The 26,642-nt window shown below is 42.7% G+C and overlaps 1 protein-coding gene across 1 annotated transcript in view; it reads left to right on the forward strand.

Annotated features, from left to right (window-relative positions):
- The window catches only part of IQCA1 (IQ motif containing with AAA domain 1), a 111,637-nt gene that overhangs the window by 60,742 nt on the left and 24,253 nt on the right, over nucleotides 1-26,642 (forward strand). The window contains exons 8-14 of the mRNA XM_040605217.1: nucleotides 808-933; nucleotides 6,193-6,268; nucleotides 12,456-12,562; nucleotides 12,772-12,867; nucleotides 19,689-19,750; nucleotides 22,515-22,597; nucleotides 25,450-25,557. Of these exons, the coding sequence (XP_040461151.1) occupies nucleotides 808-933; nucleotides 6,193-6,268; nucleotides 12,456-12,562; nucleotides 12,772-12,867; nucleotides 19,689-19,750; nucleotides 22,515-22,597; nucleotides 25,450-25,557 (658 nt within the window). The remainder of the gene's footprint in view (nucleotides 1-807; nucleotides 934-6,192; nucleotides 6,269-12,455; nucleotides 12,563-12,771; nucleotides 12,868-19,688; nucleotides 19,751-22,514; nucleotides 22,598-25,449; nucleotides 25,558-26,642) is intronic.

The raw sequence follows: 26,642 nt of genomic DNA on the forward strand, positions 1-26,642 counted from the left end.
AATGGTCACAGATTTTCTGATTTACGCTCATCAGTAGATGATCTTAGAATTCCTCTCAGGGACAATGAAAGGTGCCTGGGAACAAAAGAACAGTAGAAAAAGCAAATTTTACCCTCTGCCTTTTTCCAGATAATAAAGTATAAATGGCCAGGAACTATAGTTATGGAAATGGATACAGCTGTACCCAGTTACCGGCTGACTACTAGCTTGCAGGGATAAAGGTGCTGGGCTATCCATGTGTATCTGTCAGGGTCTGTCACAATATCTCTATCCAATCTCTCTTGCTCACTAGAACAATTTCAGTCTTTAGCCACATATTGAAATTAGACATGCCTCAGGGCAGCCTCTCAAAATCCATCTCTATAAAATCAATCTGCCTTAGAAACACTAGGACAAATTCATAATCTGAGTCCAAGTCCAGAGGGAACTTTAAGTTGTATGTCATTAGAATATTGTGCTTCTGGGTGGTTTCAGGAATTGGTCTTACTTCATAAAAACCCTTGCAAACTGGGACATTGAAACTGCCTCTTTCCCAGTGATATATTGGGATACTCAGCACCTATTCTAAAGTTTGCAGGTAGGAGTGCCCTCAGCATAAATTAAAAGGGCTTCTCGGTAACGGAAGGGTCAGCCACTCTGGAATTCATAGGGGGCTACCAAGCAACGTATTGGATATCGTGTTTCCCCAATACTGGAAAGCTGAAAGTGAGGAAGGAAAAACACACACTGGTTCCTACAGCACCTCTAACACACCTTGCACATGAAAATGTTTGACCAGCTCTTCACATTCCCTTCTGTCTCTTTCAGGTTGCTGCGGAACTGGCTGCCAAAAAGGAGATGGCTTTGCAGAAACAAGACCAAAAGGGGAAAAAAGAAAAAGCAGAAAGGAAAGACAAAACCAAGGGGGAAAAGCCACTGAAAACTGGAAAGAAGGTAAGGCATCCTGCAGTAAAAAGGTAGCCAAAGTCCACATTATTCAGCCATATGTGGGCAGAGGCTATTCATTTCCATCAGACTGGTCACCGAGGCTTCAGGCTTGGGTTCAGAAGCCAGAAAGCTCTTAACCTTTCAATTAGCTTGATGATTCCAGGGAACTGAATTTAACCTCTCGTGTTTTAGGAACAGCCATTTGCACAGCCATGACTCAGCTCAGTGGGAAGAGCTGATATGGGTGCAGGCTGCCGGAGACGTAGATGAGGGGAAAAATACACTTTAGGGTTTTGACATCATTGCCAGGACAGCATGCGCACGCTTTTCAAAGAGCTGTTGCTTTTTTGCGCGTGCAGATAACAAAACGGTGCCCAGCTAACCAAGCAAACACTTCCACTTTCAGTGTGGCATACAAAGAAATTAATTACTCCTGCTCCCTTGCACAGCTGGGAAACCAGAATCTTAGTCTCCCCCAGATACCCACCTCAGTTTGTGTGGATTTCAAACTGATTTATAAGCACAGTTCTGTGTAGGCCAGCTGCACCTTCCGTACTGCAAGCGAGTATTTTGTAAGCCTGTAAATAGCAGCTATGCATTCTCAGTCCACATTCTTAGGGCATGAACTGTTTTTTTTTGCTTCAAGTCACAGCGGACACCATCAGTGTATGATTACTCCCTGAAATCTTTCACATACTAAGGGCTGGTTTCACAGAAAGCACGCTGAATTATTTCAGGAGCAACCTCACTGAGAAAGACACCTGTGAAACAGTGCAGTGACCAAAGGGCATCTTCAAAGGCAAGCTATGACACAAAAATTGTAGGCTTTTGCTGAAGCAGGAACTCTGGTTTCTCATTTACTCTACACTATAAACAAAGTTGAAACAATATATATAGATTTTTAATAAGGGTCATTAATCTCTCACCAAGTATGTGGAGGAGAAGGTTGAGTTTTCTGGGGCAGAGCTTACTCTTCAGTGCAAGTTTTACACAAATTAATTTTAAGTCCTAACCCTAGAACAACCACAACACAAAGATGCTTTTCTTGGACAACATCCATTAGTCTGGCCAAAGCTCTGATAACAACTAGCCAGGAACCTAAACTAACTGAACTTAGGAAGCATCAGCCTGTCTAATTGGGAGGTAGATACCGAAGCGTAACGTAGATAGATCAACTTTGCCAGTTGAAAACACTATTTGGGTCATACAAAACAACATTTGCGTTTTGGGGTTGGGTTTTCTTCCTTTTCTAAGTGAAAACGCACAGCAGGCTGAAGGAGCAGCATGCATAAACATGTTTTCATAGCTCTTTAAGCCTGGTCTTGCATGGCTAACTAGGAAGGGTAGTGGCTGCTCCTGTGCAGACAGCCTGTTTTTAAAGGTCTGGTCACATATGTCTTCAGACAGTCATTTGTGACATTCAGACACTAGTGCTAGTGTCACCAGCGAAGGCACCATACTCCAAGCAGTGGAAGGTGATTACTGGTACCCACTTCGCTGTATCTTGGTGGCAGAGCAGAGCCAGCCCAGGGGAGCAGCAGAGGAGAAAGGAGGGTAATGCCTGCAGACCTAAGCCAAATAATACAGATACCAAGTTGTTTATTGTCCGTAAGACTTCTGATGATTTGTACTAGTGCTGAGTTCAGCTCTGTGGGACCACTTCGCGGTGTAACCCCTTAAATCACACGTGCACTGCAGAACTCAATGGGAAAGAGCAGATAAAAGCACATGTATGAAGGCAATAGCTTAGAAAAGCTTTTGAAATTAGAGACTTTAAAGACCATTGTCATTCACAGCTGTAGAACCCTGTAGCATCTCAGACAGCCCAGTTCCTTTTGGAAGCATTCACGAGGGTGTCCTCTAATGGCTTACTGCAGCTTTGCCCTTGTCCTCGCTCCTTCCCAACTCAGCTGGCCCAGAACAAGCTCCTGTGATGCCTCTGGTCTCACACAGGCAATGAAAAGGGCTGCTCCAGACACTTCAGTCTGAGCGAGACAGTCACGTTCAGGCTGAAAACACCAAACCCAACCCAAGCTTCTGAAACCGGGTGGCAACATACTCAGCTGCTTAAAAACCCGACTCTCACAGGGTAGATTTGATTCCTTGTCAGTTTTGCACATTTCACTAGATAAGAACCAACACCACCAAAAATGAATCTCAACCCCCTCACAGCCTCTACAGGGTTGTTTTGAAATAGGGTGAAACAACAATATAGAGCTCTGGGGCTTTATAACTTCACATCGTTCTCGTCTCTTCAGCCATCACAACTCCTGTCAAGTTAAATTCTGAGCCATTATAGAAGGCTCTCTATGGTTCATTGAGAAAGAACAAAGGGAACATTCTCTCCAAGGTTATAATGCTGACAGGGGAAAAAATAGTATCTAAGACCAGTTGAGAAGTATTTGGAAAAGTTCTAACAGCAGGACTCTTATTAAAATAAGTATAGACTATAAGTCATAGCAATGCAGGCAGGAAAAAAAGCCCCGCTCATAACTTCAGCTCTTAAAGAAAACAACAGTTTGATCCCAGAAGGAAATTTAAGTATTTCTGAAAAGCCTGATAGCAATCTTTAAAAAAAAGTGTATTTGATATCAAAGTAACTTCATTTTCTCAGTAAGGTGCTGATTTGATTTCCCATCGGGCATGGGGCAGACAGGGCTGTGTGATCCCTCTTTTCAATAGCAGAACACACATTAGACCAGTCCGGGCTGCCTCACCCAGTAACGCGCTGCAGCCTGTCTGACCGAACACCAGCAAGGCTGCGCCTGCCTAGATTTCATCCAGGAACGTTTAACAGCGAGACACGTTTTGTCCTTCGTGAAACTCATTAGCAAAATCTCCGTAGCAAAAGTGCACAATGGAGTCAATTCAAAATTTTCCCTGCTGTTGAATGAGAATCACCTGGTGTGGGCCAGGCTGTGGAGAGCTTCAGAAATCTATTCAGCCTGTTATTTCCATATCTCTGCTTAGGGTGAAGCACATATTGCTGGTTCGAGGTGCATGAGCACACCGAACAAGCATGGAATCAATCAATCGAACATAGAAAAACACACGAACTGACTTCAAAGGAAAAGAAGTTTTTTATATTAGATTAACTCTTCCACTGTTAATAGAGGCAAGAGGGAATACACAACAGCATTCCGCAAGTGTCCTTTAGACACACAGTGCTTTTGATTAAAATCAATGAAATTGACACAACAATATTATTTACACCAGTGTATAAAATCATTGAAGCTAGTAATTAAAATGATTTATTGCCTTATTTGTAACAATAAAAAAAAAACCCACAGTAACCTGTCCTGTGCTGTTAAGAGGCTAAAAACGAATAACCCATTTTTAGGCTGTTTTAGGGGGGAAATTGTTGGAGGTTTTTTAAATAGTTAGCAGTATTTCCTCTTAGACCATCAAGTTTTAATCATTTTCCATAAAATATCATGGAAAAAGTGTTAAAAGAATGGATTCTGCCTACCGAAAAAAATCCAAGGATGAATCTTAAAATGCCACACCTTGCAAAAGTTGAGAGTACATTAGAGTAACTGGGAATTGGAGCTCTGGATGTCAGCTCCTCAAACTCTTGCTTAGACTTTACCAAACAGTCCTTGACGTTTAGTCTAGAGACTCCTGAATCCCTTTCAAACGTGTCTATAAAGCTCAGGGTAGAAGTGATAAATGTATTTAGATTTTGCACGTCCTTCTGGGCCCAAACTTTAATTACTGTAATAACACTTCAATTAAAAACAGATATTTAATAATTCACATGACCTGGCTGCAACTGTACCCGCTGATAGCAGGTATGCAATGGCGCCTAATTACAGAGGCATATTTAGGGGAGTTGATTAGTTTTAGCTATTCCAGGAGCTGCACTTTCTATGTTGCTGATAACCAGTGGCTTACAGACTGCATATTGCTTAGCAAAGCCTGATCCAGCTTGTGCTTTTTTGCATAAATCCACACTAACCTCCTCCCAAGAGAGTGCTCTAATTTCCCCGCTAATAACTATCACCTTACTAGCATTAAGACTTATGACTGATAAAATATGAAGAAACTTTGATAATTTTTTGGCAAGTTTTTCCATTAGAAATGCTGGTTCAAAGCAATTAAACTATTTCAAGATCATGTCAATATTGTTTACCTTAGACAAGAAAAGGTCAGAATGTTTTGATTTGTTGAAACAAAATATTTTGTTTTGCAAGATACTCCAAGGTAACTATTTTTCTTTGTGATTACAGATTAAAATGAGGTTTCAACATCTTGGAATTACCCACAAGTTGGGAATTCCTGGGGTGGGGTGAGGGAGAAACACTAAAATAAGAGTAAAAAATAGTAAGGTAATTTCATTTACATGTTGCAAGTCTCCTACCTATATTACACGTTCAGACAAGCCTAAGTTTAATTCTTGTGAGCTTAGCAGGTCAACTGATGCACTGACACACACCACCACCACCCTTCTCTTCTTTCAAGGGGATAAAACTTCCTTATAGCTTGCCAGGAAAAATTTAGTTGATGAAACTGGTCCCCACAGGGGATGGCAATCACCCCGCTGTCTGGTGGAGGGACAACTCAGCAGGGCATGAGCAACCCAGGAGGTTTCAGAGACGCATTGATAACAACTTCCTTCAAGTGGTAGAGGAGCCAGGGAGGAGGGGGTGCTGCACTGGACCTTGTTCTCCCCAACAAGGAGGGGCTGGTGGGGGATGTGAGGCTCAAGGGCAGCCTTGCCTGCAGTGACCACGAAACGGTGGCATTCAAGATCCCTAGGGCAGCGAGGAGGGGGCACAGCAGGCTCACTGCCCTGGACTTGAGGAGAGCAGACTTTGGCCTCTTCAGGGATCTGCTTGGTTGCGTACCATGGGATAAAGCCCTGGAGAAAAGAGGGGCCCCAGGGCCCCCTCCTTCCTTCCTGAAGAGCAAATCAAGCCTCCGTGACCCATCCTTTTGCTTTACTAGTGGCAAGACCTTGGCCCAGGCTGCCCAGAGCAGCTGTGGCTGCCCCATCCCTGGCAGTGTTCAAGGCCAGGCTGGATGGGGCTGTGAGCAGCCTGGGCTGGTGGAAGGTGGCCCTGCCCGTGGCAGGGCAATAGGAACTTGGTCATCTTTAAGGTCCCTTCCAGCCCAAAACATTCTATAATTCTGTGAAACAATACTTTGTTATTCCTCAGATTAAAACAAACCTTTAAAAATCCAATTAAAATTGTGACACTTTCGTACTTGTGAAGTTGCTACATATTAATATTTTGATTTTTCTTTTCACCACCCCCCATCTAGAAAGAAGAGGAAGGCTGGAAAATGGCTCCGAGTAATTTCCTTTCAATAATGGAAGAAGGAAACAGTCAATACAAAGGTCAGTAGAAAAAGATAACAACTACAGCTGGAATGTTCTTCTAATTCAGCTTAATCTGAATGTCATTCCTATAAGGTCAAGCTGGGCAGCTGCCCAAACTATGTAACATTATAGAAATGAGGACATTAAAGGGGAAAAAAAAAATTTAAAAAAGGTATTTAAGGAAGGGAATCTTTCACTACCTCAAGTCTTCCTAGGAGTCTCTCAAAATCATTAAGCTAATCACACAGAAAGGTACATCTCTATGAGTGAAAGTGACCAAACTAGAAACCAGAGTGGTTTAATGTATGTGCAAGGGCTTTTGTGGATTTTGAGGGCAACAGAAGTGACTTCTGAATAGCAAATAATTCAAAAGCACTACACTGTAGGTCAGGCTTCAGCATTAACGTTTTCGTGCTCCTCTAACTCTTCAGCTGTCTTCCTCTTACACATGGAAAAAGTCCATGGATTCATTCACCTACACAAATCTACAGCCAGTCACATTTATTTTTGATCACATGTTTTAATAGGAGGATCATCTTTTCAAGCAAAGGCGTGAAAAATGCTGCTGGACTATAAACATACTTGCTTCATGCAAAGCGTGTGAAACTTAAACGTAACGCAGACTCACAGCTAGGAGACTGGCTGGGTTTTCACTTTGAGAAAGCATCCGAAACTAGGGGGTTCTCTAATGAAAAAAATACTTTCACGAAAAGATGTCTTGTTCTTTTCCAGATCTCTTCTCTCTCTCTCTCCTCTACGCTTGATGTCTTTGTCTCTCTAACACTCATCTTCGGTGTGCGCCCTAGATACACCAGTGAGAGAGCAGTCACTTTTGCTGGGCCTGGAAGCCATGCACTTGGCTGCAATGGAAAGGAGCATCTGTCCCATGAGCTAAAAGCGAACAGCACGATAGGACTCCAGAGGTCAGACAAGCCAAATCGAAGTCCTTGGTTGTACAGTGTGCCTGATCAAAGGTTTCAGGGTTATTTTTGCTGTATTTCACGCAGATTCTATTCTCAGAGTTATCAAAAATACCTTTTCTGCTTCCCACTCTGCAGAGTTAGTGGCTTGCTAAAATTCCTCATATGAAAAGTCTCCATTGTTCCCTCCCAAAGACAAATTACTGGCATCAAGTTTTCTGCCTGATTTGTGTTGGTTGGAGAGAAAGAAGGATACAACTTACTTGCTAAATATACATCAGTACAGTTTTGCCTGACCTCTGACTTTCAACAATTAGGATCTTCTTATACATTGTAAATCATGACACAGTTTTATGGCTGAAGTGGAGTTCTTTGTCCCATATTCTGCTCTTGAATGCTGCATCAGAATCCCATGGAAGTCAGCAGGGGTTTTAGATAAGGATCAAATCCATCTATGCTCCTTTCATTAACTGGCCAGGAACATTACTTCTGCTTTTCTATGCACTCGGGACAAAGCGGCACCTGGCAGCTCGAAACCAGCAATAACAAGACCACTGTTCCCACCCAGCAAGTCTCAAGAGCAATGAAGGAGCAGTGTAGAAGCCCTACCTGTTGCAAAGTAGCACAAAGGAGGCAAGAGGGTTTTGCATTGCTACATAGGCTCGGCAATATGCTCATCTAGCACTCTGCTAATGAGTAGGTGGTATCGCAGCGGCGCTTCCCTCTGCTCCCATGGCGCTGCTTGGATCCCCTGCTGAGCCCTTACAGTCTAACAGGCTTCAACACAATGCTGAACTGTAAATTCATGAACTCCTTGCGTTTGTGCAAACAGCTCTCCAGGTTGTAGAAAACAGGTTTGGCGGTAACCCCAACACAGGTTTCAACAGTGCTTCCCAACATGGCTGTGGATACCAGTGTTATTCCAACACCACCACACAGGTCAGTAGGTTAATTTAGTAGGAACAGAGACTCCCAAGTTTTGCAACTAGTCAAGTAATAACAAGGCAGAGGGTTTGTGAGAGGACGGAGGACACGTTTGTCACCCAAACTGTATCTGAATACCAGCACTACCATTCTTAACAAGACCCCTGCTTTGAGTTCTGCAAGTACATAACTTTTTGGAGTTACTCACACTAACTTTTTACATGCAAATGAGTGCTGAATTAGAGGTGTTGTGATCCTGTATATCTCACCAGACCTCCCAAGGACAACCCAGCAGCCTAATAACTGTCTATAGAGCCTGTTCAGGCACCTGAATTGGATACCTAAAGCCAGTCAGAGTATCTTTGCCTTCCCATTACGTACTGGCAGCACTTGCAGGTACACTGCCGTGACATGCTCAGGTGGGTCAGGCACAGGCAGAATCTTTTTGTGGTACATAAAGACTCAGGTAAACACTGATGCTCATCTCCAGTCCATCCTTCCAGAGCTGACGGCTATTCCTCTGGCTCTGAAGGCACAGAAGAAGGAACCATTTTCTGCACAGAGCACAACCAGAAACCCTCAGGGTGGAAAGAGCTCTCTTGCAAGCCTCAAATAGCTTCAGTTCTGGCTTATGTACAATAAGAGTTTATAGCTATTCAGGTAAGCTTCAGGTATTTTGGTGGGGTTTTTTCCCCTCCTAGTGAACCAAGCCTGTTCAACACCATACTTACTTTTAGTAAACAGCTGCTAATCCCTCCTTGCAGCACATTCCTCATTCACAAGCACTTAGTGCTTTTTATTGCAGGATACTCTTTATCACAATACTGCCTGGTGGTTGTTCAGAATAATTTTACTTTTAATCTGGCTGTGGAGAACGTTACTTTTTCCAAGGCCTCCAGAATAAAATCTAGAGCAACTTGTGACCAGGACAGCGTAAGCAGTTTCTTGTATTTTTAATTTTAGCCTGCTTTCATTTCAGTAGCAGAACTGTTCAGAGAAAAAAAAAAAAAAGAAAAAAAAAAAGACAACATTTGAATGTGGTCTTTCTACATTGGGAACTTTTTTGCTACCTATGTAGAAATAGGTCGGTTACTATCACAGGTCACACAAGTTCAAATGTATTAGTGCCTAAATCTTGAAAACATCATTGAAGTAAAGGAGCTTGGTTAAGAAAGGTTTACATCAGATGCCTACAGTGCAATCATTTAAAGACCCTTATGAGCATGTCTAAAGTTTACCTAAATGATAGCTGGCCAAGTAACAAACATTTCTGTTTTATCACATGCATACACCTCCATACTTACAATTATGAAAGGTTTCCCATCCCCTTAAGCTGGGCACTTTGTTCTTAGGTTGCTTAAATGTTTTAAAAGACGTAGATCAGTTTTCATAAAAATCTAGGCATTTCAGTTACAGACTTTACCACCCCCTTCCCCAGGCTAGAACTACTACCTAAACTTCACTGGAGTCCATGAAGACTTTTAGCCTTCTGGAACTTTACTTGGCAGTTTTGCTAGTTGCAAAACTACATTGGTCAAGCTCCATCTAAAACAGTTGTTTTATATACTGTTGGTGGAAACAGCCCATTTGTGTGACATCTGCTTTTACACTGGAATAGCAAGAGTTGATGTGGAGCAAATGTAAGCAGTCTGAATCATTACCCCTGTCTTCCTGGGTTTTATATTTGCAGTCCACTGTGCTGCGAGTCAGCAGCATGCTCTTCCCCCCCTTATACAGCCAGCCAGCTGATATTTATGACTTGCTTCTTGTTGTAGAGGATATTTGAGTTCAACCCAAATACTCCACAGCCAAGACTTTAAGGTGTGGTGCTATTACATATTTTTAACCAGGCATCAAAAATTCAATCCTTTTACCAGGAGGTTCAAAGTAGGCATTTTAAGAAAACCTTCACGCTTCAGACAAATACTTTTCAATTATTATTCACAAGGTGTTCTCAGAAATTCGGGGGTATCGGGGTTACCTACTAGTCTGCAGAATTAAAACTAATGCTGCTGAGACGGTGCTTTTGAGTCCTGAGCTAGAGAGGTATGCATATAAAACAATCCAAAGAAAAGCATGCACTATTTTAAAAGAGGTGGTATAAATTGCACTGCATACACACATGCACAAAAATAGCTCCCATAGCTGAATGACCCCGTCTGTAACAAAATACCAAGCTCTTTTGACCAGCCAGTAAAAACATAACATCCTTAGCCTCCTGACCTTACTTTAAAAATAACTTTGAAACATTTTGTTGATCTATAAAAGAACAACATAGCATCTAACACCTATATGAGTTATTGATCTCTCTTCTAAACTTAGGGACCTCTAACCTAGTGGCTAACATAGCACTCTGAAAACAACTTCTTGCCAGGTAACATCAGAGGCAGCTGCCTAATCTGTGGGGACTATGACTGGTTTGCCTGCAGTAGATATTAATCACTAATCAATTTACACAATGACAATAAACAATTATGGGTGGAAAAAAAAAAAACAGAATAAAAAAATCTATGGATCCCTCTGTGAAAAAATAAATATCTAAACCCTAGTACTCCTGTGAAAACACAGCATTTGCAACCTGTTGACCTAGTCAGGAAAGCATTTAAAAACTCACAGAACTCCCACGTAATATCCCCTTTCCCCAAGGCTGAAATTCCAGGCTGGTAACCCTAGAGAAGGTACCTTTTAACTAGGGCAAATCAGCTTTCCCTCCTGAAATATTACGTGACATCTGTCATGCCACCTGATGAGCCACCAGTAATTTAAAAAAATTAATGTCTTTACCTTTGAGTTTCTTTCCTCATTACCAAAAAATCCACTGTCCTTCTCCCTTATGAAATTAAGACTACTCACCTGCAAAAACTATTCCCTATGTGCAAAGCCACAAATATTCCGCATGTAATTGGACTCTGAAAATTCGTAGGGCATGGAAGTAGCAGCTAGCTTTATATTAACTGGACTAAAACTTGAATGATCTCCTATGGGTACTGTGAAAACCTTCCTGAATTTATAGTGCCTTAGAAATGGCAGTGGGTACAGGACAGAGGATCCTGCACAAAACAGATTCATAAAGGAGCCCGTGTCTTAAAGCGGAAAGCTGTCACGTTTAAATCATGTGGAGATTGAATTAGCACCTACTGCTAGAGGTTAGCTGTCATTTATAAAGATTCTATCAGGGCTTGAAATGCAAGGAAATGCAAGATACTAATTGTCTTCCTTCAAATTAGCTTAAGAAATGTAGAAAGAACAGAGGTGCTTCTATTTAAAAAGGTACATTTTGCTAATAACATAGAATTCAAATATACACCTGGCTTGCCAGACTTCATTTAGATTTCTTTCTAAAGAGCAAATTGCCGTCGGTCCCAACAAAAATAAAGAACTGCACCTCAGGATCATTAGCTACTTTATCAGGAACGGGGTGGGGTTGGGGTTTTTTTTGATCACCAGTTTGCACAAGCTTGCCTTGTTCCTGGAGTTAGGTCTCCTTATCACTTATCCTTTGCGCAACACTAAGAAACACAGGTGCTGTATCAGGTGCCTCGTCTCTTTCTGAAAAAGACTTTGCTGCCTCTCAATTACTGCATCCAGCTTCAAACTCCCCAGACAACGTTAAAACTCTGCGTGGCTGTACGTCACTTGGAGGTTGGAGGCAAGTTACTGCTCCGTCAGTCTCACTGTCCGCTCTCACTGCCATCTCCACGTGCTCGGTGCAAGCTTTTATGCCTTTTCCAGCGCTCCTGGTCCATATTTCAGCCTCATGTGAATTACTACAAAGACCAACTCTCCAAGTTGCAGCTGCTTTAGCTTAGCATTAGGTAACTGAGCAGGAGAGAAAAAGGGAACTTCCTGGTTTAAATTAAACACCTTCCTTTGGTCCCCAAGCCTGCATTATGCCAGCCACAAGATGTGCACAAAGAGCACGCTCCTCGGGACAGGAGTCATCCTTGTGACTTTTTCGCGGTAAAGATTTAAGCACTGTATGCTATTAAACAGAGAGAAAGAATGCCAATGCCAGGCACGATGTGGTTCGGCTGATACTGTACTACCTGCTCTTGAAGATGAGCAATGCTCCAGGCATCCAGCTTTACAACCTCCATATCGCATTATCCTCCTGAAGTCTGATACCAATTTACAGGCCAAGGCAAGAAAAGTTAACCTGGAGATTTACAGATCCTAGCACAACAGGGCTCTGAACTTGGTAAGGGTCCCTAGAGCCAGCTACTTTCATACAGCTAATAATTTAATAAAAGCTGCCTACAACTGCCTATTTTTTGCCTCCAGAAGCAGTTGGAGAAACCAATAGCTTCTGTAACTTCCCCCCCCTTTTATTTTTTTTTTTCTTTCTTTCTTTTGGATAACAGCCGTTTGGCAGAACAGAGAAGAGGGACGGGATTTTCTCCAGGATCATGACCCGGAGCTGATCAAAGAAGAGAAACGGGAAGAAGTGGAGGAAGAGATCAGAGTGCAGGTGTGCTTACAATAGTAAGAGGACACTAATAACGTGCATTGCCTGTGTATATTTCTCTACAGCTCTAAGAACCGGACCTAGCATAGACCTTACCTTCTTCTAGAGTCCCCACTGTCTGTTCTTTGCTTTAACGCTTGTTTAGCCGAACATTTGTCTGAGGTGTAGTGGCAGAACAGAAAACTTAGATTCAACTGTGTGTGTCTGGATAGGTTGATCAATTGATGCAACAGAAACTGGAGAAGCTCAGACTGGCTGTGGATGGAGAGAAGAGCGAGAAACAGAAGAAAGGAAGAAAAAGGGAAAAGGTAAGAACAGCAAGCTGGGACAATTCAGGGTAAATCTCCATTGTATTCAGTGCGAACCCTAGCCTCACAGGTGCCAATAGCAAAACGTCCACCCTAAACAGTTACTGAATCTCAAGCCAAAAGCATTAAAAAAATATATTATTCACCTATAGCTTTTTTGCAGGCCCTTTGGCTTTAACTGTTATTATTCCTCAACCTTTGTAAATATTACTTAGGACAAATGGAACTACTTCAGAGATAAGTCATTACAGGATAGATCAGATTTTCAAGAGGGATACATACCCTCTTGAAATCCTCTGATCCAGTCAAACAGGAAAAACCAAGCAATCCCTCTTCCTAAGGTGACAGGTTCAGGTTAATACAGCCTTCCAAAGGCGGCACAGACCTGGGTACCATTAAGTTTTCCAGCTGCTGGCTGTTTTCCTCCTAAATGAGGACTGGTTCAAAACTGTACACCCAAAAGAAAAATTCACTTTGAACATTTCGGTGTAACCTTTCATTTGTCTATAACACCACGTAGATCACATACAGCCAGGTACACATTGATTATTTTGCTACTTACTATGGAAGGGTTTGGGAACTTGCAATTAAGTCAAGTTTATTTAAGCATATAAAATAAGTTGAAGACATACGTGATTTTTAATGTGCGTTACCCACTGAAAGACAGCACACGTCATGTTCACATCTAGTTTCACAGCATTACCATATGCAAAATTTCACAGCTTGTGGCTCCCTGAATTCCTTACCCAAGCATTTAAACTATAGATCATGTCAGTGCAAAATAACTCAAAGCTTACAGACCCTACCATTCAATCAGCAGGTCCACTTAAAATCCTCAGGGCAAATAGCCAAACCGAGTCTCATGTTGTATTTTATTTCTATAATCCTTTTAACATGCAAATACTTGCTGTTGCTGAACTTCTACTCAAATTATCTTTTAAAATGCTCTTTCACCCAACAAACATCCAGGGGCAGTTTAATAATGCAAGACTGGAGCGACTGAAAACTGATACCCATTGGATTCCTCAATCTGTTTCAAAAATAGGGAGGCTTAAGGCATGCAGACAAAATATGGCAACAATCTTCCCAAAGTTGTCATAGGCAGATGCATTTAGATCAGCTGGTCAAAACTGCTTCAAAATGTCACACTGAAATTGTAAAGCTTTATGTTAGGGGTTGGTTTGGTTTTATTTTTCCTTTAATATAGTGTTGGAATGGCTTTGGGTGGAGGGAGGTTATTTAACACACACACAGTTGTGCCAGTAGTCTGAGAGAATGAAGTGGGGGAAGCAGGAAAGAAGTACTAATTAAATAATACAAGTTCCCAAAAGATTTTATCGGGGGGGGGGGGGGGGGGGAACAAAAACACACCACACCAACAGTTTTATTTTAGAGGTGGGGAATGGAAGGAGATGTCCAGTTTTAATCAAAACACATCTTCCCTGCACAAAACCATTTGAAATATCCAGTCGGCATTTTTCTAATTAGCATTTCCATAAATATCTCAGTCCGTAAACCAGCACAGTGTATGCATACCTGTGTACACAGACTTCAGAACTGCTTTATGAAAATCTGGACTATATAACAAGAATAATATGAGCTGGAAAGTTTTGGAAGCAGCTTATTAATAATTTGTTATTCAGCAAAAATCCTCTGGTTTTTAAAGGTGTGTGTTACCACATCCTAGGTCCCATATGTCTCCCCTGCAACTATGCAACATGAAATAACAGTGGGTTTGGATTCTTATTGTAGCCAGGAACGCATATGAAGCAGGATGCAAAACATGGTGTTTTTTTTCCCCCAAAGAGGGATATTCTGCAAAGAACAGCATTCCCAGGAGGATTCAACATTTTTCAGAGAAATCAACCTTTTTCCTGCACTCTGTCAATGGGGAACAGGCAGTAAGGGTGATTTCTTTAAGTGAACGCTTACAAGCAGAATTTTCTGGCTAGGGCAGCTACTCCAAATTCGGTGCCACATTTGGCCATCCCTTCTGCTGCCAGGGCAGATTTCTTCTACTTTCTTTGCAGGCAGACAGCACAGAGCCAGGGGCTTTTCTGTTGTCAGGGGATAGTCCCTGCCCAGGGGTAATGTCCTCTGCCTTTTCAAGGGCACCTTAGGATAAGTAATTTACAACTCTAAGAAATTCTGTCTAGTGCATTTTAGAAATATCTGCCTGACCCACAGGAAATAATTTGAGTTTGAAATCCTGTTTGGCAGTCCCTTTTGCGGGGAATTCAGCAAGGGCATTTTAGAATTAGACTCCAAAGGGAAAGCGTAAGGAAGCCAACTGCTCCCTTCTGGTCTGTGTTTCAGATGGCTCAGGTCTTAGATAAACAAAATTTAACAGCTCCAAGCATATCGCTAGGCCACTCCTTTATATCCATGTGCTGTACTTCCTAGGCTGAACTTTATCACCAACTCCCAAACCTTCAAATACCACTTACTGCTGAAAGCTGACACTTAACCCTGCCAGGAATTGCTCTTATTGCCCCTGAAGATAAAAAGCCCATTTGCCACCTTTGTGGAAGAATCATCTTGGGGGTCGGGGTGGAAGGCAAATTGCTCTTCTCACTGCAAGTGGGTCTCCAGACCAGTAGGATGGTCTGGAAATACCTAAACTAATTAGAGTGCATCTAAACTGCAACAAGAAACACTGTGATCATTCGAGGCACAGATCCAATGCCTCTGTCCATGTTGGAAGCATGTCACCCCACAGACCATCCTGCTGTTATTTGTCCTTATGGTCCAGCATTGTTAGGCTATAGAGCACAAGTGTCTTCATTAAAAGATACACTGCGCTGGACTCTCGATTGCTCCTGATCTGATGACTGTCACAGGAGAGGAGCAGGGGAGACAACAGAAAGGAATGCGGTTCAGCTCTGCTGCAAATTGCATTTTTCTTCACTAAGCACAGTGGCAGCTTGTCATCAGCTCAGCCATGGACGAGCAGGCTGGGATTGTAAGCACCTGTGTAAAAGCAGGCTGAGGAAAGATCCGAAGAGAGATTGCCTCCTAGTGTAGGATATGGCACTGATGTCTGGGAAGGCTGGCAAAGAGGTTTCAGAAGGTCTAAGTCCGCACCCAGCCTAAAGGAGCCTGTTATAAGACACCTGAAACGAAAGAGAAAAAGGCTAGCACTTTCCAAAGCATTTGCCTTCTAAAAAGTTGGTGGCATCTATGCCAGCACAAACTTTATGGGAATGTTGTTGTCCTGAGTCCACCCCTTTCTGCTGACAGCTCAAGCTTCTGATTTGGGTGGCTCAACACAACCCACCAGCTTTACAAGTATTTCTTCTAGATGAATGCCATGTACCCAGAGGGCTTGTTAGCCAAGGGCATCTCTCTCGGGAATTTGCAGCCAAGTAAACCAGCACAGACCTAGCTTCTTTAAACTGGTTTTCCACTCAGCATAAGAGCTGACAGATCAGCTCTCTGCAGTTACTGACCTGGAAGTTACATTTAAGTGCTTATCAGAATGCTTTTTATCAAGCCTATTGTGCTGCTTTTCCTGCTCTGCTCCCCCAAGGATTTGTTTCTGATCCAACTGCAGGTAAAGTGACCCGTTGCAAGTGAACACACCCACACATACACTAAAGCATGGCCAAAATTCAGCAAAAAACAAAGAGGGGACGTTGGAACTTAAGCATGTAAAAGTTACTTCTGAAACGGGCCTTGCTAGCACCTCAGCACAGCTTTGGATGTCCCTTTTTTATGCAGCAGGGCAGAAGCAAAGAAAACCACAAGAGGTTAACCATAGCTGTGACAGAATATTGATGTCAGTCTAATGACTATCAAAGTCTATCAAAAGCAAAGCCATAGGGGGTAAAGCCTGAAGACAGGCTGGGTCAGAACTGAGGAAAGACGGGATTTAAGGACAGCAATTCACAACCTCTGTTGGCTTTTCTGTGGCCGATGGAGATTAGCACCCGTAGCTCACAGACAGCTGTGGAGGCTGCAGCTAAAGCCAATAGGGATTACAGATCAGAGCTCCTCATTTAGCAAGAGTTTAGTAATCAGCGGGAACATCTTTGTCTAAGGACTTTTTCAGTAAAATATCAGAAGCTGCTCTGTATATCTTGGCATTGCCAGAAAAGACTTCTCAACCCAGAGCAGATGCACACACTGTGCAAATCTGCACTTGCTCAGCCTCCCATCCAAGCATCATACATGATCCAAGGAATCCACTCAAATGCTTCATAGGCTGCTATTTATACGCTGCCATTTCCCTTCAGCCACAGGAGTACTTTCCTCTCGTTACTTTTCCACATGCTTAGTGGCAGTAGCTGCAGAGAGCTGATGGCTGCAGGACTTGCACGGTGACAGCCAAAGGGTGACACAGATCCTGCAGTTCCGACACAGAACAGTTCCCTCAATGAGACGTTTTGGCTGCTTTCCCTCCTCTGGTGCCAGACACACTCTGCTCTGGAATCTGGTCTGAAATCAGGTCCATGTTTGCTCATAGCAACCTCTGAGCTACTTAAAACATTTTCCTGAGCCCACACAGTAAGACAAGATACCACACTGAGCACAGAAGAGTCTTCTGTCATCTGCCAGCTAATAACTTATGCCGTTTACTGCATGTGACTTATCAAAGCAGAAAATAACCAAGTAAATGGATGGCTACACAGAAGCTAGACTGAAAATTCAGAGATAGAAACAAGGAGATTTCCATTACAAATGATGAGCATGTTCACATTCATTAAACATTAGCATATCCTAAATACAAGCAGTTCCAAATAAGACATTTTGGAGAGAAGCCATTGTCTACAATTCATATTTCCCCTTATTGCATCTCAGTGTTTGCCAAATTTCCCATAAATGCTGATGTTAATTAGGAAAACACATTTTTCCCCCCACATAGTTCATTTTTGTTTTGCTCTCGAGTTACTTTATTGGTGAAGCTGCCTTGAGAACAGTACCAGTTGGCCAATAAATTCAACATATGCTTAGCATCTTTACATAGGTAGGAATAAACTTTTCTTCCCAGTCAGACCCCATGACATGTAATTTCTAGCTTGCTGGAAGAAAGGATAAAGGCAAAGCTGGAGGAACAGCAGAAATAAGCCACTGAAATTCTCAATGTGTCCTCAGTTGTTAAAACAGCATGGTATATGCTTTGTTCTTCCCATTCCTCCTCTTTAAAAGAAAACCCCACTGGCACATTCTAACACGTATTTGCTGCCAAGCCTGTTTATGTAAAGAAACCTGAGGTGTAATTTTGCAGAAACAGAATTGTTTGCACTATTTAATCCAAAACTTCAAAACATCACCTCTTTCCAGTTAACTTATCCATATAGTTCTGGGTTTAGTTTACATTTTCATGTAGATTATCTTTCTTGCATTGAAAATAGTAACATGTGATCAACATTGCAACTGTCATTGAAAACTTAAAATTGATACGTTTCCAAACACTGCTGATCCATTCTAGGAAAAAAAAAAAAAATAAAACAACCCACAGTGTTTTCCAGATGATTTAACATTTTTAAACTCAACAACATAGCCTCTAGAGCTCTGTAGAAATATTAACTATTAAAAAGATAAAGTAAACAACTGTATTCCCAGGAAAGTGAACATAAACTTTTGGAAATAATAAACTGTCTTGATCAACTAAGCATTTAAGCACATGCTTAGATTTAAGCCATTGAAAAAACCTACGGTGCACACGTGTCCCTGTGTAAATAGTTGCACTGAAGTAATTCTAAAGTGCTTTGCAGGACTGAAGTATGGACACCAGTGGTGGGCACTAATATGGGTAATGATGCCCTCTGCACTACTAACTATCCCTAACCATATGTATGGCTTGTGAGTTGCCGTTAATGGAGAGCCCTGACTTTACTGATTCACATCTTTATGTTTTCCATTGTTTTTTCACAGTATGTAAGAAAACTAGCCACACAAGCCAAAATCTTCCCATAGTGAAAGTGTGATAAAAATACCCAGAGAAGAGCAGGCTGTGTTTTTCTGACCTCTTCAGACTTCTTCCCCAAGGCATTAGGAAAGAGGCGGCAGAAGGATAGATATCTAATGGTTAGGAGGCTAGCTGCAGGCTCCGGAGCGTGGGGTTCAGGTCCTGGTCCAGCTATAAGCACCCTGCATGGCCCTCAGGGAAGCTGCTTATATATTTTGTCCCAAATAGAGGGTGGGGAGGGAAGCATGAACAGTCTCTGGAGCAGTCACTTGGACCCCACACCCTTTTCCTTCCTGCTTCTTTCTTGGGTAAGGGCCACATCCCCTCAACCACAGTCATGCTCCAAAAGGAAGGAGTCCCAAGTTTTCTCTTGGAGCAAATAACCCTGGGATTCTATTGGATGCACCCTTCCCTGGAAGGAGCGGGGCCGATCGCTTTAAAGTATGGTGCTCTTGGGCACTTGGGGGAGGTGTGGGGAGGTGTGTGTGCAACTGTCCCAGTCAGGTATGCAGACTCCTGAGCAGCTGCATTCTAGAAAGAAGCAGCAGCCACCAGGTCACTTCATGCAGAGTCGGGTTCAAGAGCACTTGCCACAGGATCTGCATGAGACTTGTAGGTTGGACACAGCTTCTCAGCCCAGGGGTGCTTCACCTCTCCCATGCCTTGGTGAGGTACTTACAAACCGGAACATCTCCTGTGCTTTTAGAAACGGGAGCGAGACTCCCTTTCCCTCAGGACATTCAAAGATAAGATTTCTCCCTTTGGATTCCTTCAGGAACAATGGCCACACAAACATTGAAATGCTTGCTGTTCTGGCCCTCACTTTATACTTCAATACATTCATATATATAGATATATATGTATCTCTGTGCTCAGATCACTAATTCCTGCCTGTTTTTATGGTCCTTAGAAAAAAAAGACAACCACGAGGAAAAAGATAACAGAGATGGAAGAAGATCTAACTCCTGACAGGTAAAGAGAGGACCTGCTTACCCGATATTCAATGAGACAGCGTTCTTTTTGCATTAGATATGTTATCAACCCTTTTAGGTTTTGATTAAACAAGGAGCATCTCAATGCTGCTACTCTTACCAGGATCAGGAGCCCTACAAGACATAAAACCTCTTTGCTAAGAACTATAAATATCCATAAAAAGCTTAGATGATAAAAAAAGTCTTTTACAAACTTGCAGCACATACATTTTATCCAAAACCTTTTTTGCATTCCCAGTGATCACTACAACCTTCTCACCGCACCCCCCTGACTGATGGCTTTGCAGCACCACAGATAGCAGGGTAACAAAACACGGCTTTAACAGCACACAGCGCAGACCTTGTTTTTCCTCCCATCTTCAACACCACGTACAAATTAAGGATCCCCGTTCTGCAGCACGGCACCGCTAGGGCCAGTCTCTGTTCACTTTAGTCAGGTTAATTCCAGTATGCAAAGATAAGCACATGTAACATTTAGCAGGATATTGGCCCGGTTTGCCTCTTTCCCATCCTTTCTGCAGGTGCAGAAGCACCTGACAGTTTTGTTGACTATCAGATTTTCCATCCCAGCTGAAGCCTGATAAGGGAGGCTGCAGACAGGCCCCTGTACCCTATAAATCACCCTTCATGCCTGAGGTATAACGTACATATCGTAAATCAGTCTTATCTATCAATAAGATTTCTGGCAGACCTGGCAATTTCTTGTGTACCCTTGCTCTTTTAAGTACCCTTATTTGGAGGATTTCTTCTTTCGACATTACATTTTTAGCAAGCTCATGATGTATTCGCTGATAATCCGGCCATTTTTCACCTGTACACATAACAAACACCTACGCAGAGATAATCACCACTGGGACCTGCTGACCCAGCAGCGGTGCAGGGCCGGAGCAGACCCAGCTCCCAAGAGAGCAGGGCTGGAGAACAGCATGACGAGAATCACGCTCACTCACTGCAGGGGGAAGCACCCCACAAATCCATTTTGTACAAGACATGCACGGCAAGACCTGGACTAGATCATTTGGGTGCCAGCACTACACTATCAGTCAGTGATCTCTTTACCCACTTTAAAAAAAACCCTCTCCAAGCAAATATTTAAAATAAGTGTCAGGGATTATAACAGAGCATGACCTCTCTTACAAGAGCAGCATGCCAAAGTCTAACAAGAATGCATATATTCTGTGCTATTAAAATTACCTTTGCACATACCTGCTTTATATATAAACTCAATATAAAATACAGCCATTTAAGACACAAGCTTTTTAATAGCTGGCTTTTAAATCAGAGTTTATGTGGCATTTTGGCTCCATGCTTTGCTCTTCCCTGCTGAGCAGGGAAGGAGAAAGCATTTCAGAAATAACCAAGAGAAGCTCAGGTTCCTCTCTGTTTTGGCATGGTGGAAGGGGCACAGGGGGCCTTGGTCAACAAAGACTGATCATATCACACTTACTTGGAGGAGAACTCAGGGCATGCATCATTAAGCTTGCACAGTAAAAGAAAGACTGGAAAAGTAGAAGTCATGCTCCCAACAGAACTGTCAGGTTACTCCCATTCTACCTTCTGCTTGCTTTATGATGCATACTCAACATGAAAATCACCAAGAATAAAAGCAAGAGTCAGAGTGGCAAAATCAACATTGTTGAAGGTGCATTAAATTTCGTATTTGCTTATTACTACTCCTATATTAATTGTGCCACTAGCACTGCTTAAACATAAAACTTCCCAGCTGAAATGGAAAAATGCTGCAAACCTCAAGTTATACATGTAGTTTTATTAGTCAACTGAGAGTCACTATTAAGTTTTTTTACTGTAGCCATACCAGAATATCCCATTTAAGACAGGTGACAAAGACAAGAAAAGCTCAGGTATTGAAGGAAGAGAATGCGAAAAGTGCAAATGGTGAAGGACCTAAAAAGGTTTGAATCAGTATAGTTTCCACTAACTACACAACAGGAACATCCAACAGGCTTATTTGTTTTGTGTAATCCTCGAAGCAGCATCAATCTGTAGAACCAAAAATGTAATTAAAAGTAATACTTGGATAGAACTCCAAAAGAGAGAGTGTGGAGAACATCCACACCGATAGAAAGCCCTGTAGAAGTGTAAGCATGTTAAATCCTCAGTTACTGGGGACTATTTCCAGCCACTAACCGAGACAGGAAGAAAGCATTCTACTGGAGAAATTACACCCATTTCCACTGCACATTTTTATCCCGGTCCTTTGGCCAGCACGACCCTAGCACTGCAGGAGGCAGGCCACTGATTGCTCTGATCAAGTCATTCCCAGTATGTTCCTGATGAGATGAGGCTGTCTATTGCAAACAGAATAAATTCCAAGAAGAATTAATTAATTACTACTAATTGGAGAGCTAAATGAATAGGTATAGTAGTGTTAGGATTGCTATTATTGTATAATTTAAAAATAATTTCCCAGTAATTGATATTAATGAATGAGTCTATTACACAAGTCATAACTGATCTTGCATCACCTGGCAATGGGTAATGGAATCCGTGTGAGAGGGAGCCACGCACCGTGTGAGGCAATGAAAGACATTCCTTGCTGTAACGCAGAAAGCTGTACTTATTGATTTCATATTGATGGCACTAATCACCTTTACCTCTGAGCTGCAAAATACGTTTATAAAGCTGAGAAGACCTAAATAACACTCAAGCTAGTTCAGTTATTGAAGGACTGAGCTTTTGCTTAAAATGCCCTAGAATTTCTGAATGATTTCTCTCATCCATAGGACCATCGATTCTCTGTACAGGGAACTAGTGGAAGAAGGATTACTAATAAAAGCCAAGTCCGTGAATCTCTCCGATTATGTCGGTAAAGTACATGTTTTACAGTTACTATGGTGTTTAATCTAACCAAACCTCCAGCCATTCAGTGTTTGCTGACCCCTATTTCCAGTCAAGAGCAAGTTCAAGAGTAATTACACGTTCAGGACTTTCAAAATTGAATATCTAGAGCCACACATGCAAATAAAGTCTGTTTCTGCAGCGTGCTCAGTACTTTCCACTCCTGGTACTGAAACCAGGGCCTGTTTGTAAAGCTGGCACTTAGCTCCAAGCGCTAACACCTGGAAGCCTTGAATGTTTCTGGACATCACAAGTCAGCCTGAGGTGGGACCAGGACATCCTTTAAGGAGCACTGACCAGGCAGTCCAAGTCTATCAGACACTGGGTCATAATCAGCCTAGAATATTTCCCAGAGAACAGTAAAAATCATGCCTTTAGCATTTGTTTATTCAGCAGAGAAGACTCACCCCCTTACCTCCACCTCCCTGACCGCCCGTGAACTTGAGCAGTGCTTTGAGGCATAGCCAGCCCTTGGTTTGAGTAGGATGTGTCTGTCTAGTTCTGCATTTCGCAGTCCTCTCGCCTAGTTCCTGTCAGCCTGCAGCTGCAGTCAGACACGCTTGCCCATGCTCTACACATTAAAAAAACCCCAAACTCACCCCACTTGCAGGCTCCACAGGGGTCTGCCACCACCTCCAAAAGCATTTGGTGACATACAGCAAAACCCCAGCAACCTTAGCAGCAAAACCCCCAAGATTCAGTTGTTTCAAAGGCCACCACCGTTTGAATTTGCAGACATCCAGAGGCCACAATGCCACCGACTGTTGGTGCAGTATGTATCCAAGCCAGAAAAGCTGGATTCTTGTACATGACCTCTAAATGCCACGTTTATATAAACTCTTAGGTGCACCAGTTACTGCCTTCAGAGTCTCTTCCCACTCTGTTGAAGACTGAATTAACAAGTATTCCACTAATTTTATGCTCAAAAAATCATGAGGTAATGGAATATTTTCATTATTCCTTAATTTATCCAGCCAGTACCATCAAGGTCACTTTTGTCCCACAAACATTCCACAGCACAGATGCTTTTAAAGCACACATTAGCCAGTGGCTAATAGTTAACAGCTGGTAACACCAAACTTGGAAACAGGCTGAGATGGCTTTGGGCCATCTTCCCTTGACCCAAGGTTTGAAGCCTTGACTCCTCTGCAGCACAGAGCCACACCAGGGCTGCTCCAAGCTGCACCAGCAATACTCACTTCCCAGCAGCAGAAGATGCTGGGCACAGAAATGCAGAGCCTGGCAATACACACCTGGCTGCCTACACCCCTGCCAGGTCACCGGCAGGTCCCAGCACGGATTGCTGGCCCATACAGACCAGGCAGTGGCCCAGACTGTCAAGGCCAGCTCTTTCCCACTCAGAACCATCATGCTTCTTGGGCTGCCAAACAAGATACAGTAGGTATTTAAAGCTGGCCTAGGATCTGGACCTAACCTTTTGTTGGGTTTTGTGGTTTGGTTTTTTTTTTTAATCCACAAAAATTCCCTTCAAGGGTCCAAGGACACAGTCAAAGCCAGCAGAAAAACAAGTGCTCATCTGCTCAACTCTTACAGGGCTGAAGCCTAAGGAAGGTCACTTACTCCCAGTTCCTGGGAAAAGGACAAAGAGTGGAATTGTACTACACAGCGAGTAAAGGCACTGAAATGTCCCCCCTCTATGACAAACCGACATCACTGAACTAATTTTCTTGGTGACCTTATCTAAATTAGTCAGAGAATATCCACTGTGATTTATGTTCAGTTGCAATTAAACCCTTTGATGCCTTCTAATTAAATCTGTGAAGATTAATTCCTATCCAGTTCTTTTGATTTCTCCTTAAATAAAAGATAAAACCTGAAATGAATTTTATTCTTCAGAGGGGAGGGGGCAGTTGCATGAGAGCTTGTCTGCCTTTTTGCCCCCACATCGCAACACCACTTTCTCTCTTAACCGTTGCTAATTTACCTCTGCTCCAGAGAGCTTTACTGCTTTCCCTTTTTTTCTCTCCAATAAAACATAATGTACTATTATTTCTCAATAATATTCACCATAACAGCATGTAGTTTATGCTAAAAAATAATTGTTGACTACATCATCACAACTAGTTTTCCAGCTTGTGGCCCATCCTTCTGGTTCTTTCTTCTCCAGCATGCCTTGTGCACAGACTTTGACAAGGCAGGCAATGTGATTATGGCTCTGCAACAAGAGCTAAGACAAGATTAGATTGTGTCAGTTCGTGTCAGGGATTTTTTTTGTTTTCTTGAGTTGTTTTGTGGAAGCTTTTTGCACAAAAGAGCAAACTGCAAAGCAAAGACACACACACACACACACCCCCCAATTAGCTGACACACTTAAAAGTCTTAACATAGCAAGAAGCCGAGATGTGATGCAGCCAGGGGAAAGCTTGTTAAAAATCTCTTTCCCCCCTTTTTGAAATTCTTCTGATAGAGCATCATTCACTGGGATTCCAGCCCTGCAAAATCCCAAATCTAGAAATCCTTTGCCAGCAGCGTGATTTATGGTGCTACTAATGATTCTTCTCCACAAAGTTTCTTTAAAAGGTTACTGGAGACAGACTGCTCTGCTGAACGCCTTCTGCCGTCTGGAGGGGAAAGCCCACAACGTGTTTAACTTCATTTTCCTTTGCAGTTCACCTTTCAGATTTCTCAGGGCCACATTCCACAACAATATTGCCCCGCTTGAGTCCCTGTCCCTCGACGGTACTGGGTTTGCGGAGAGCATGTAATATTGGTATTCTATGGTAGTTTTCCAGTATTTGAGTTATGCATTTTATAACAATGCCGTGTCACATTTATTAAGCCTACGCTTCCTCCCTACAGGCGAGTACAGCTACCTGGGGACCGCACTTCGTCAGGTAGATATAGAGCCAATGCCCTCTCTCGCAGATGTCAGACAGCTAATAGCGCTGTATGGAATATTGCCATTAGGTAAGAGCACAGCAAAAATTACTAGAGGGCAGAATACGATGGCTTTGCTTCCTGTCAGTAACATGCGCTTTTACTGGCTTTGACAGGGCTTGATTAATCGTAATCTAAAGCATTTTGCAGTATAATTGTTTTTCAATTAAGTCTTCTGAGTGAAGACCATATCATTTTAATAGTGCATAAAGGAGCTTGCACATACTATTGTCAGGTATTGCATTTCCATACCATCTCTGTTTGCATGTTAACAGTTTGTGAATGGCAGCACATAAAAGGAAATCACTTGGGAAAGATAATAGCTAAAACAAGCTCCAGTGATCAAAATTAATCAAGTTAAGGGAAGGGCTAAGGTTGCAATTTACCTTTTACAAGCTGGCTAATGTTACTCAGTACTAAACAATGCAATCGTTTAAGGAATTAGTCTGAATACATTTTGTACATCAGAGAGAACATTTTTAAACGCCCTTGCAGCTTTAATGCCAGACTTAACCAATATCTAACAAGGCTGTGCTGGGTCGGGTTCTTTGCTTTTAATGTAAAAATCTATCCCATATTTTACTTGGGAATGGCATTGAGCCAAACTGTGGTGATTGCAAGAAATGCCTGTCTCGAGGGCCTCTACTCATACTTCGCTTGCATCCTTTTCCATTCCTGATTGGATTTCGGGGAGATTTTAGCTAGGCATATGCTCCCCCAGGCTCTGTCGTTGTCTGCTGATCCCCTTTACAGGGCAAAATAGCTGACAGCTCCCAGCCTCCCACTCTGGCAAACGGAGCAAAGCTGACACAGAGCTGCTGCTTTTCCCTCCCCTTTGCAAGCCTTCCAGAAAGGCCGGTGCTCAGGCTGCTCTGTACGTACACACTCTGCGGCTCTCTCTGGGCACCTCCTGCCTCCTCTGTCCCCAAAGCAGGCTCGATACACTGTAGAGAGCTCGGTGTGCTCATGCACAAGTCTGCTGCGTTCAGGTTTTGGGTGGAGAAGAGTGCTCCTGCTGCCCTATAGCTCAGTCTGCAGTCAGGTTAACAAAGAGGATGCTAGCAGCCCCCCCGCCTTCAGCCTAGATGGGGCTCTTCCCATCTAAACCACGCTCA

The sequence above is a fragment of the Falco naumanni genome, chromosome 8 (genome assembly GCF_017639655.2).
Source record: "Falco naumanni isolate bFalNau1 chromosome 8, bFalNau1.pat, whole genome shotgun sequence".
Lineage (NCBI taxonomy): Eukaryota > Metazoa > Chordata > Aves > Falconiformes > Falconidae > Falco > Falco naumanni.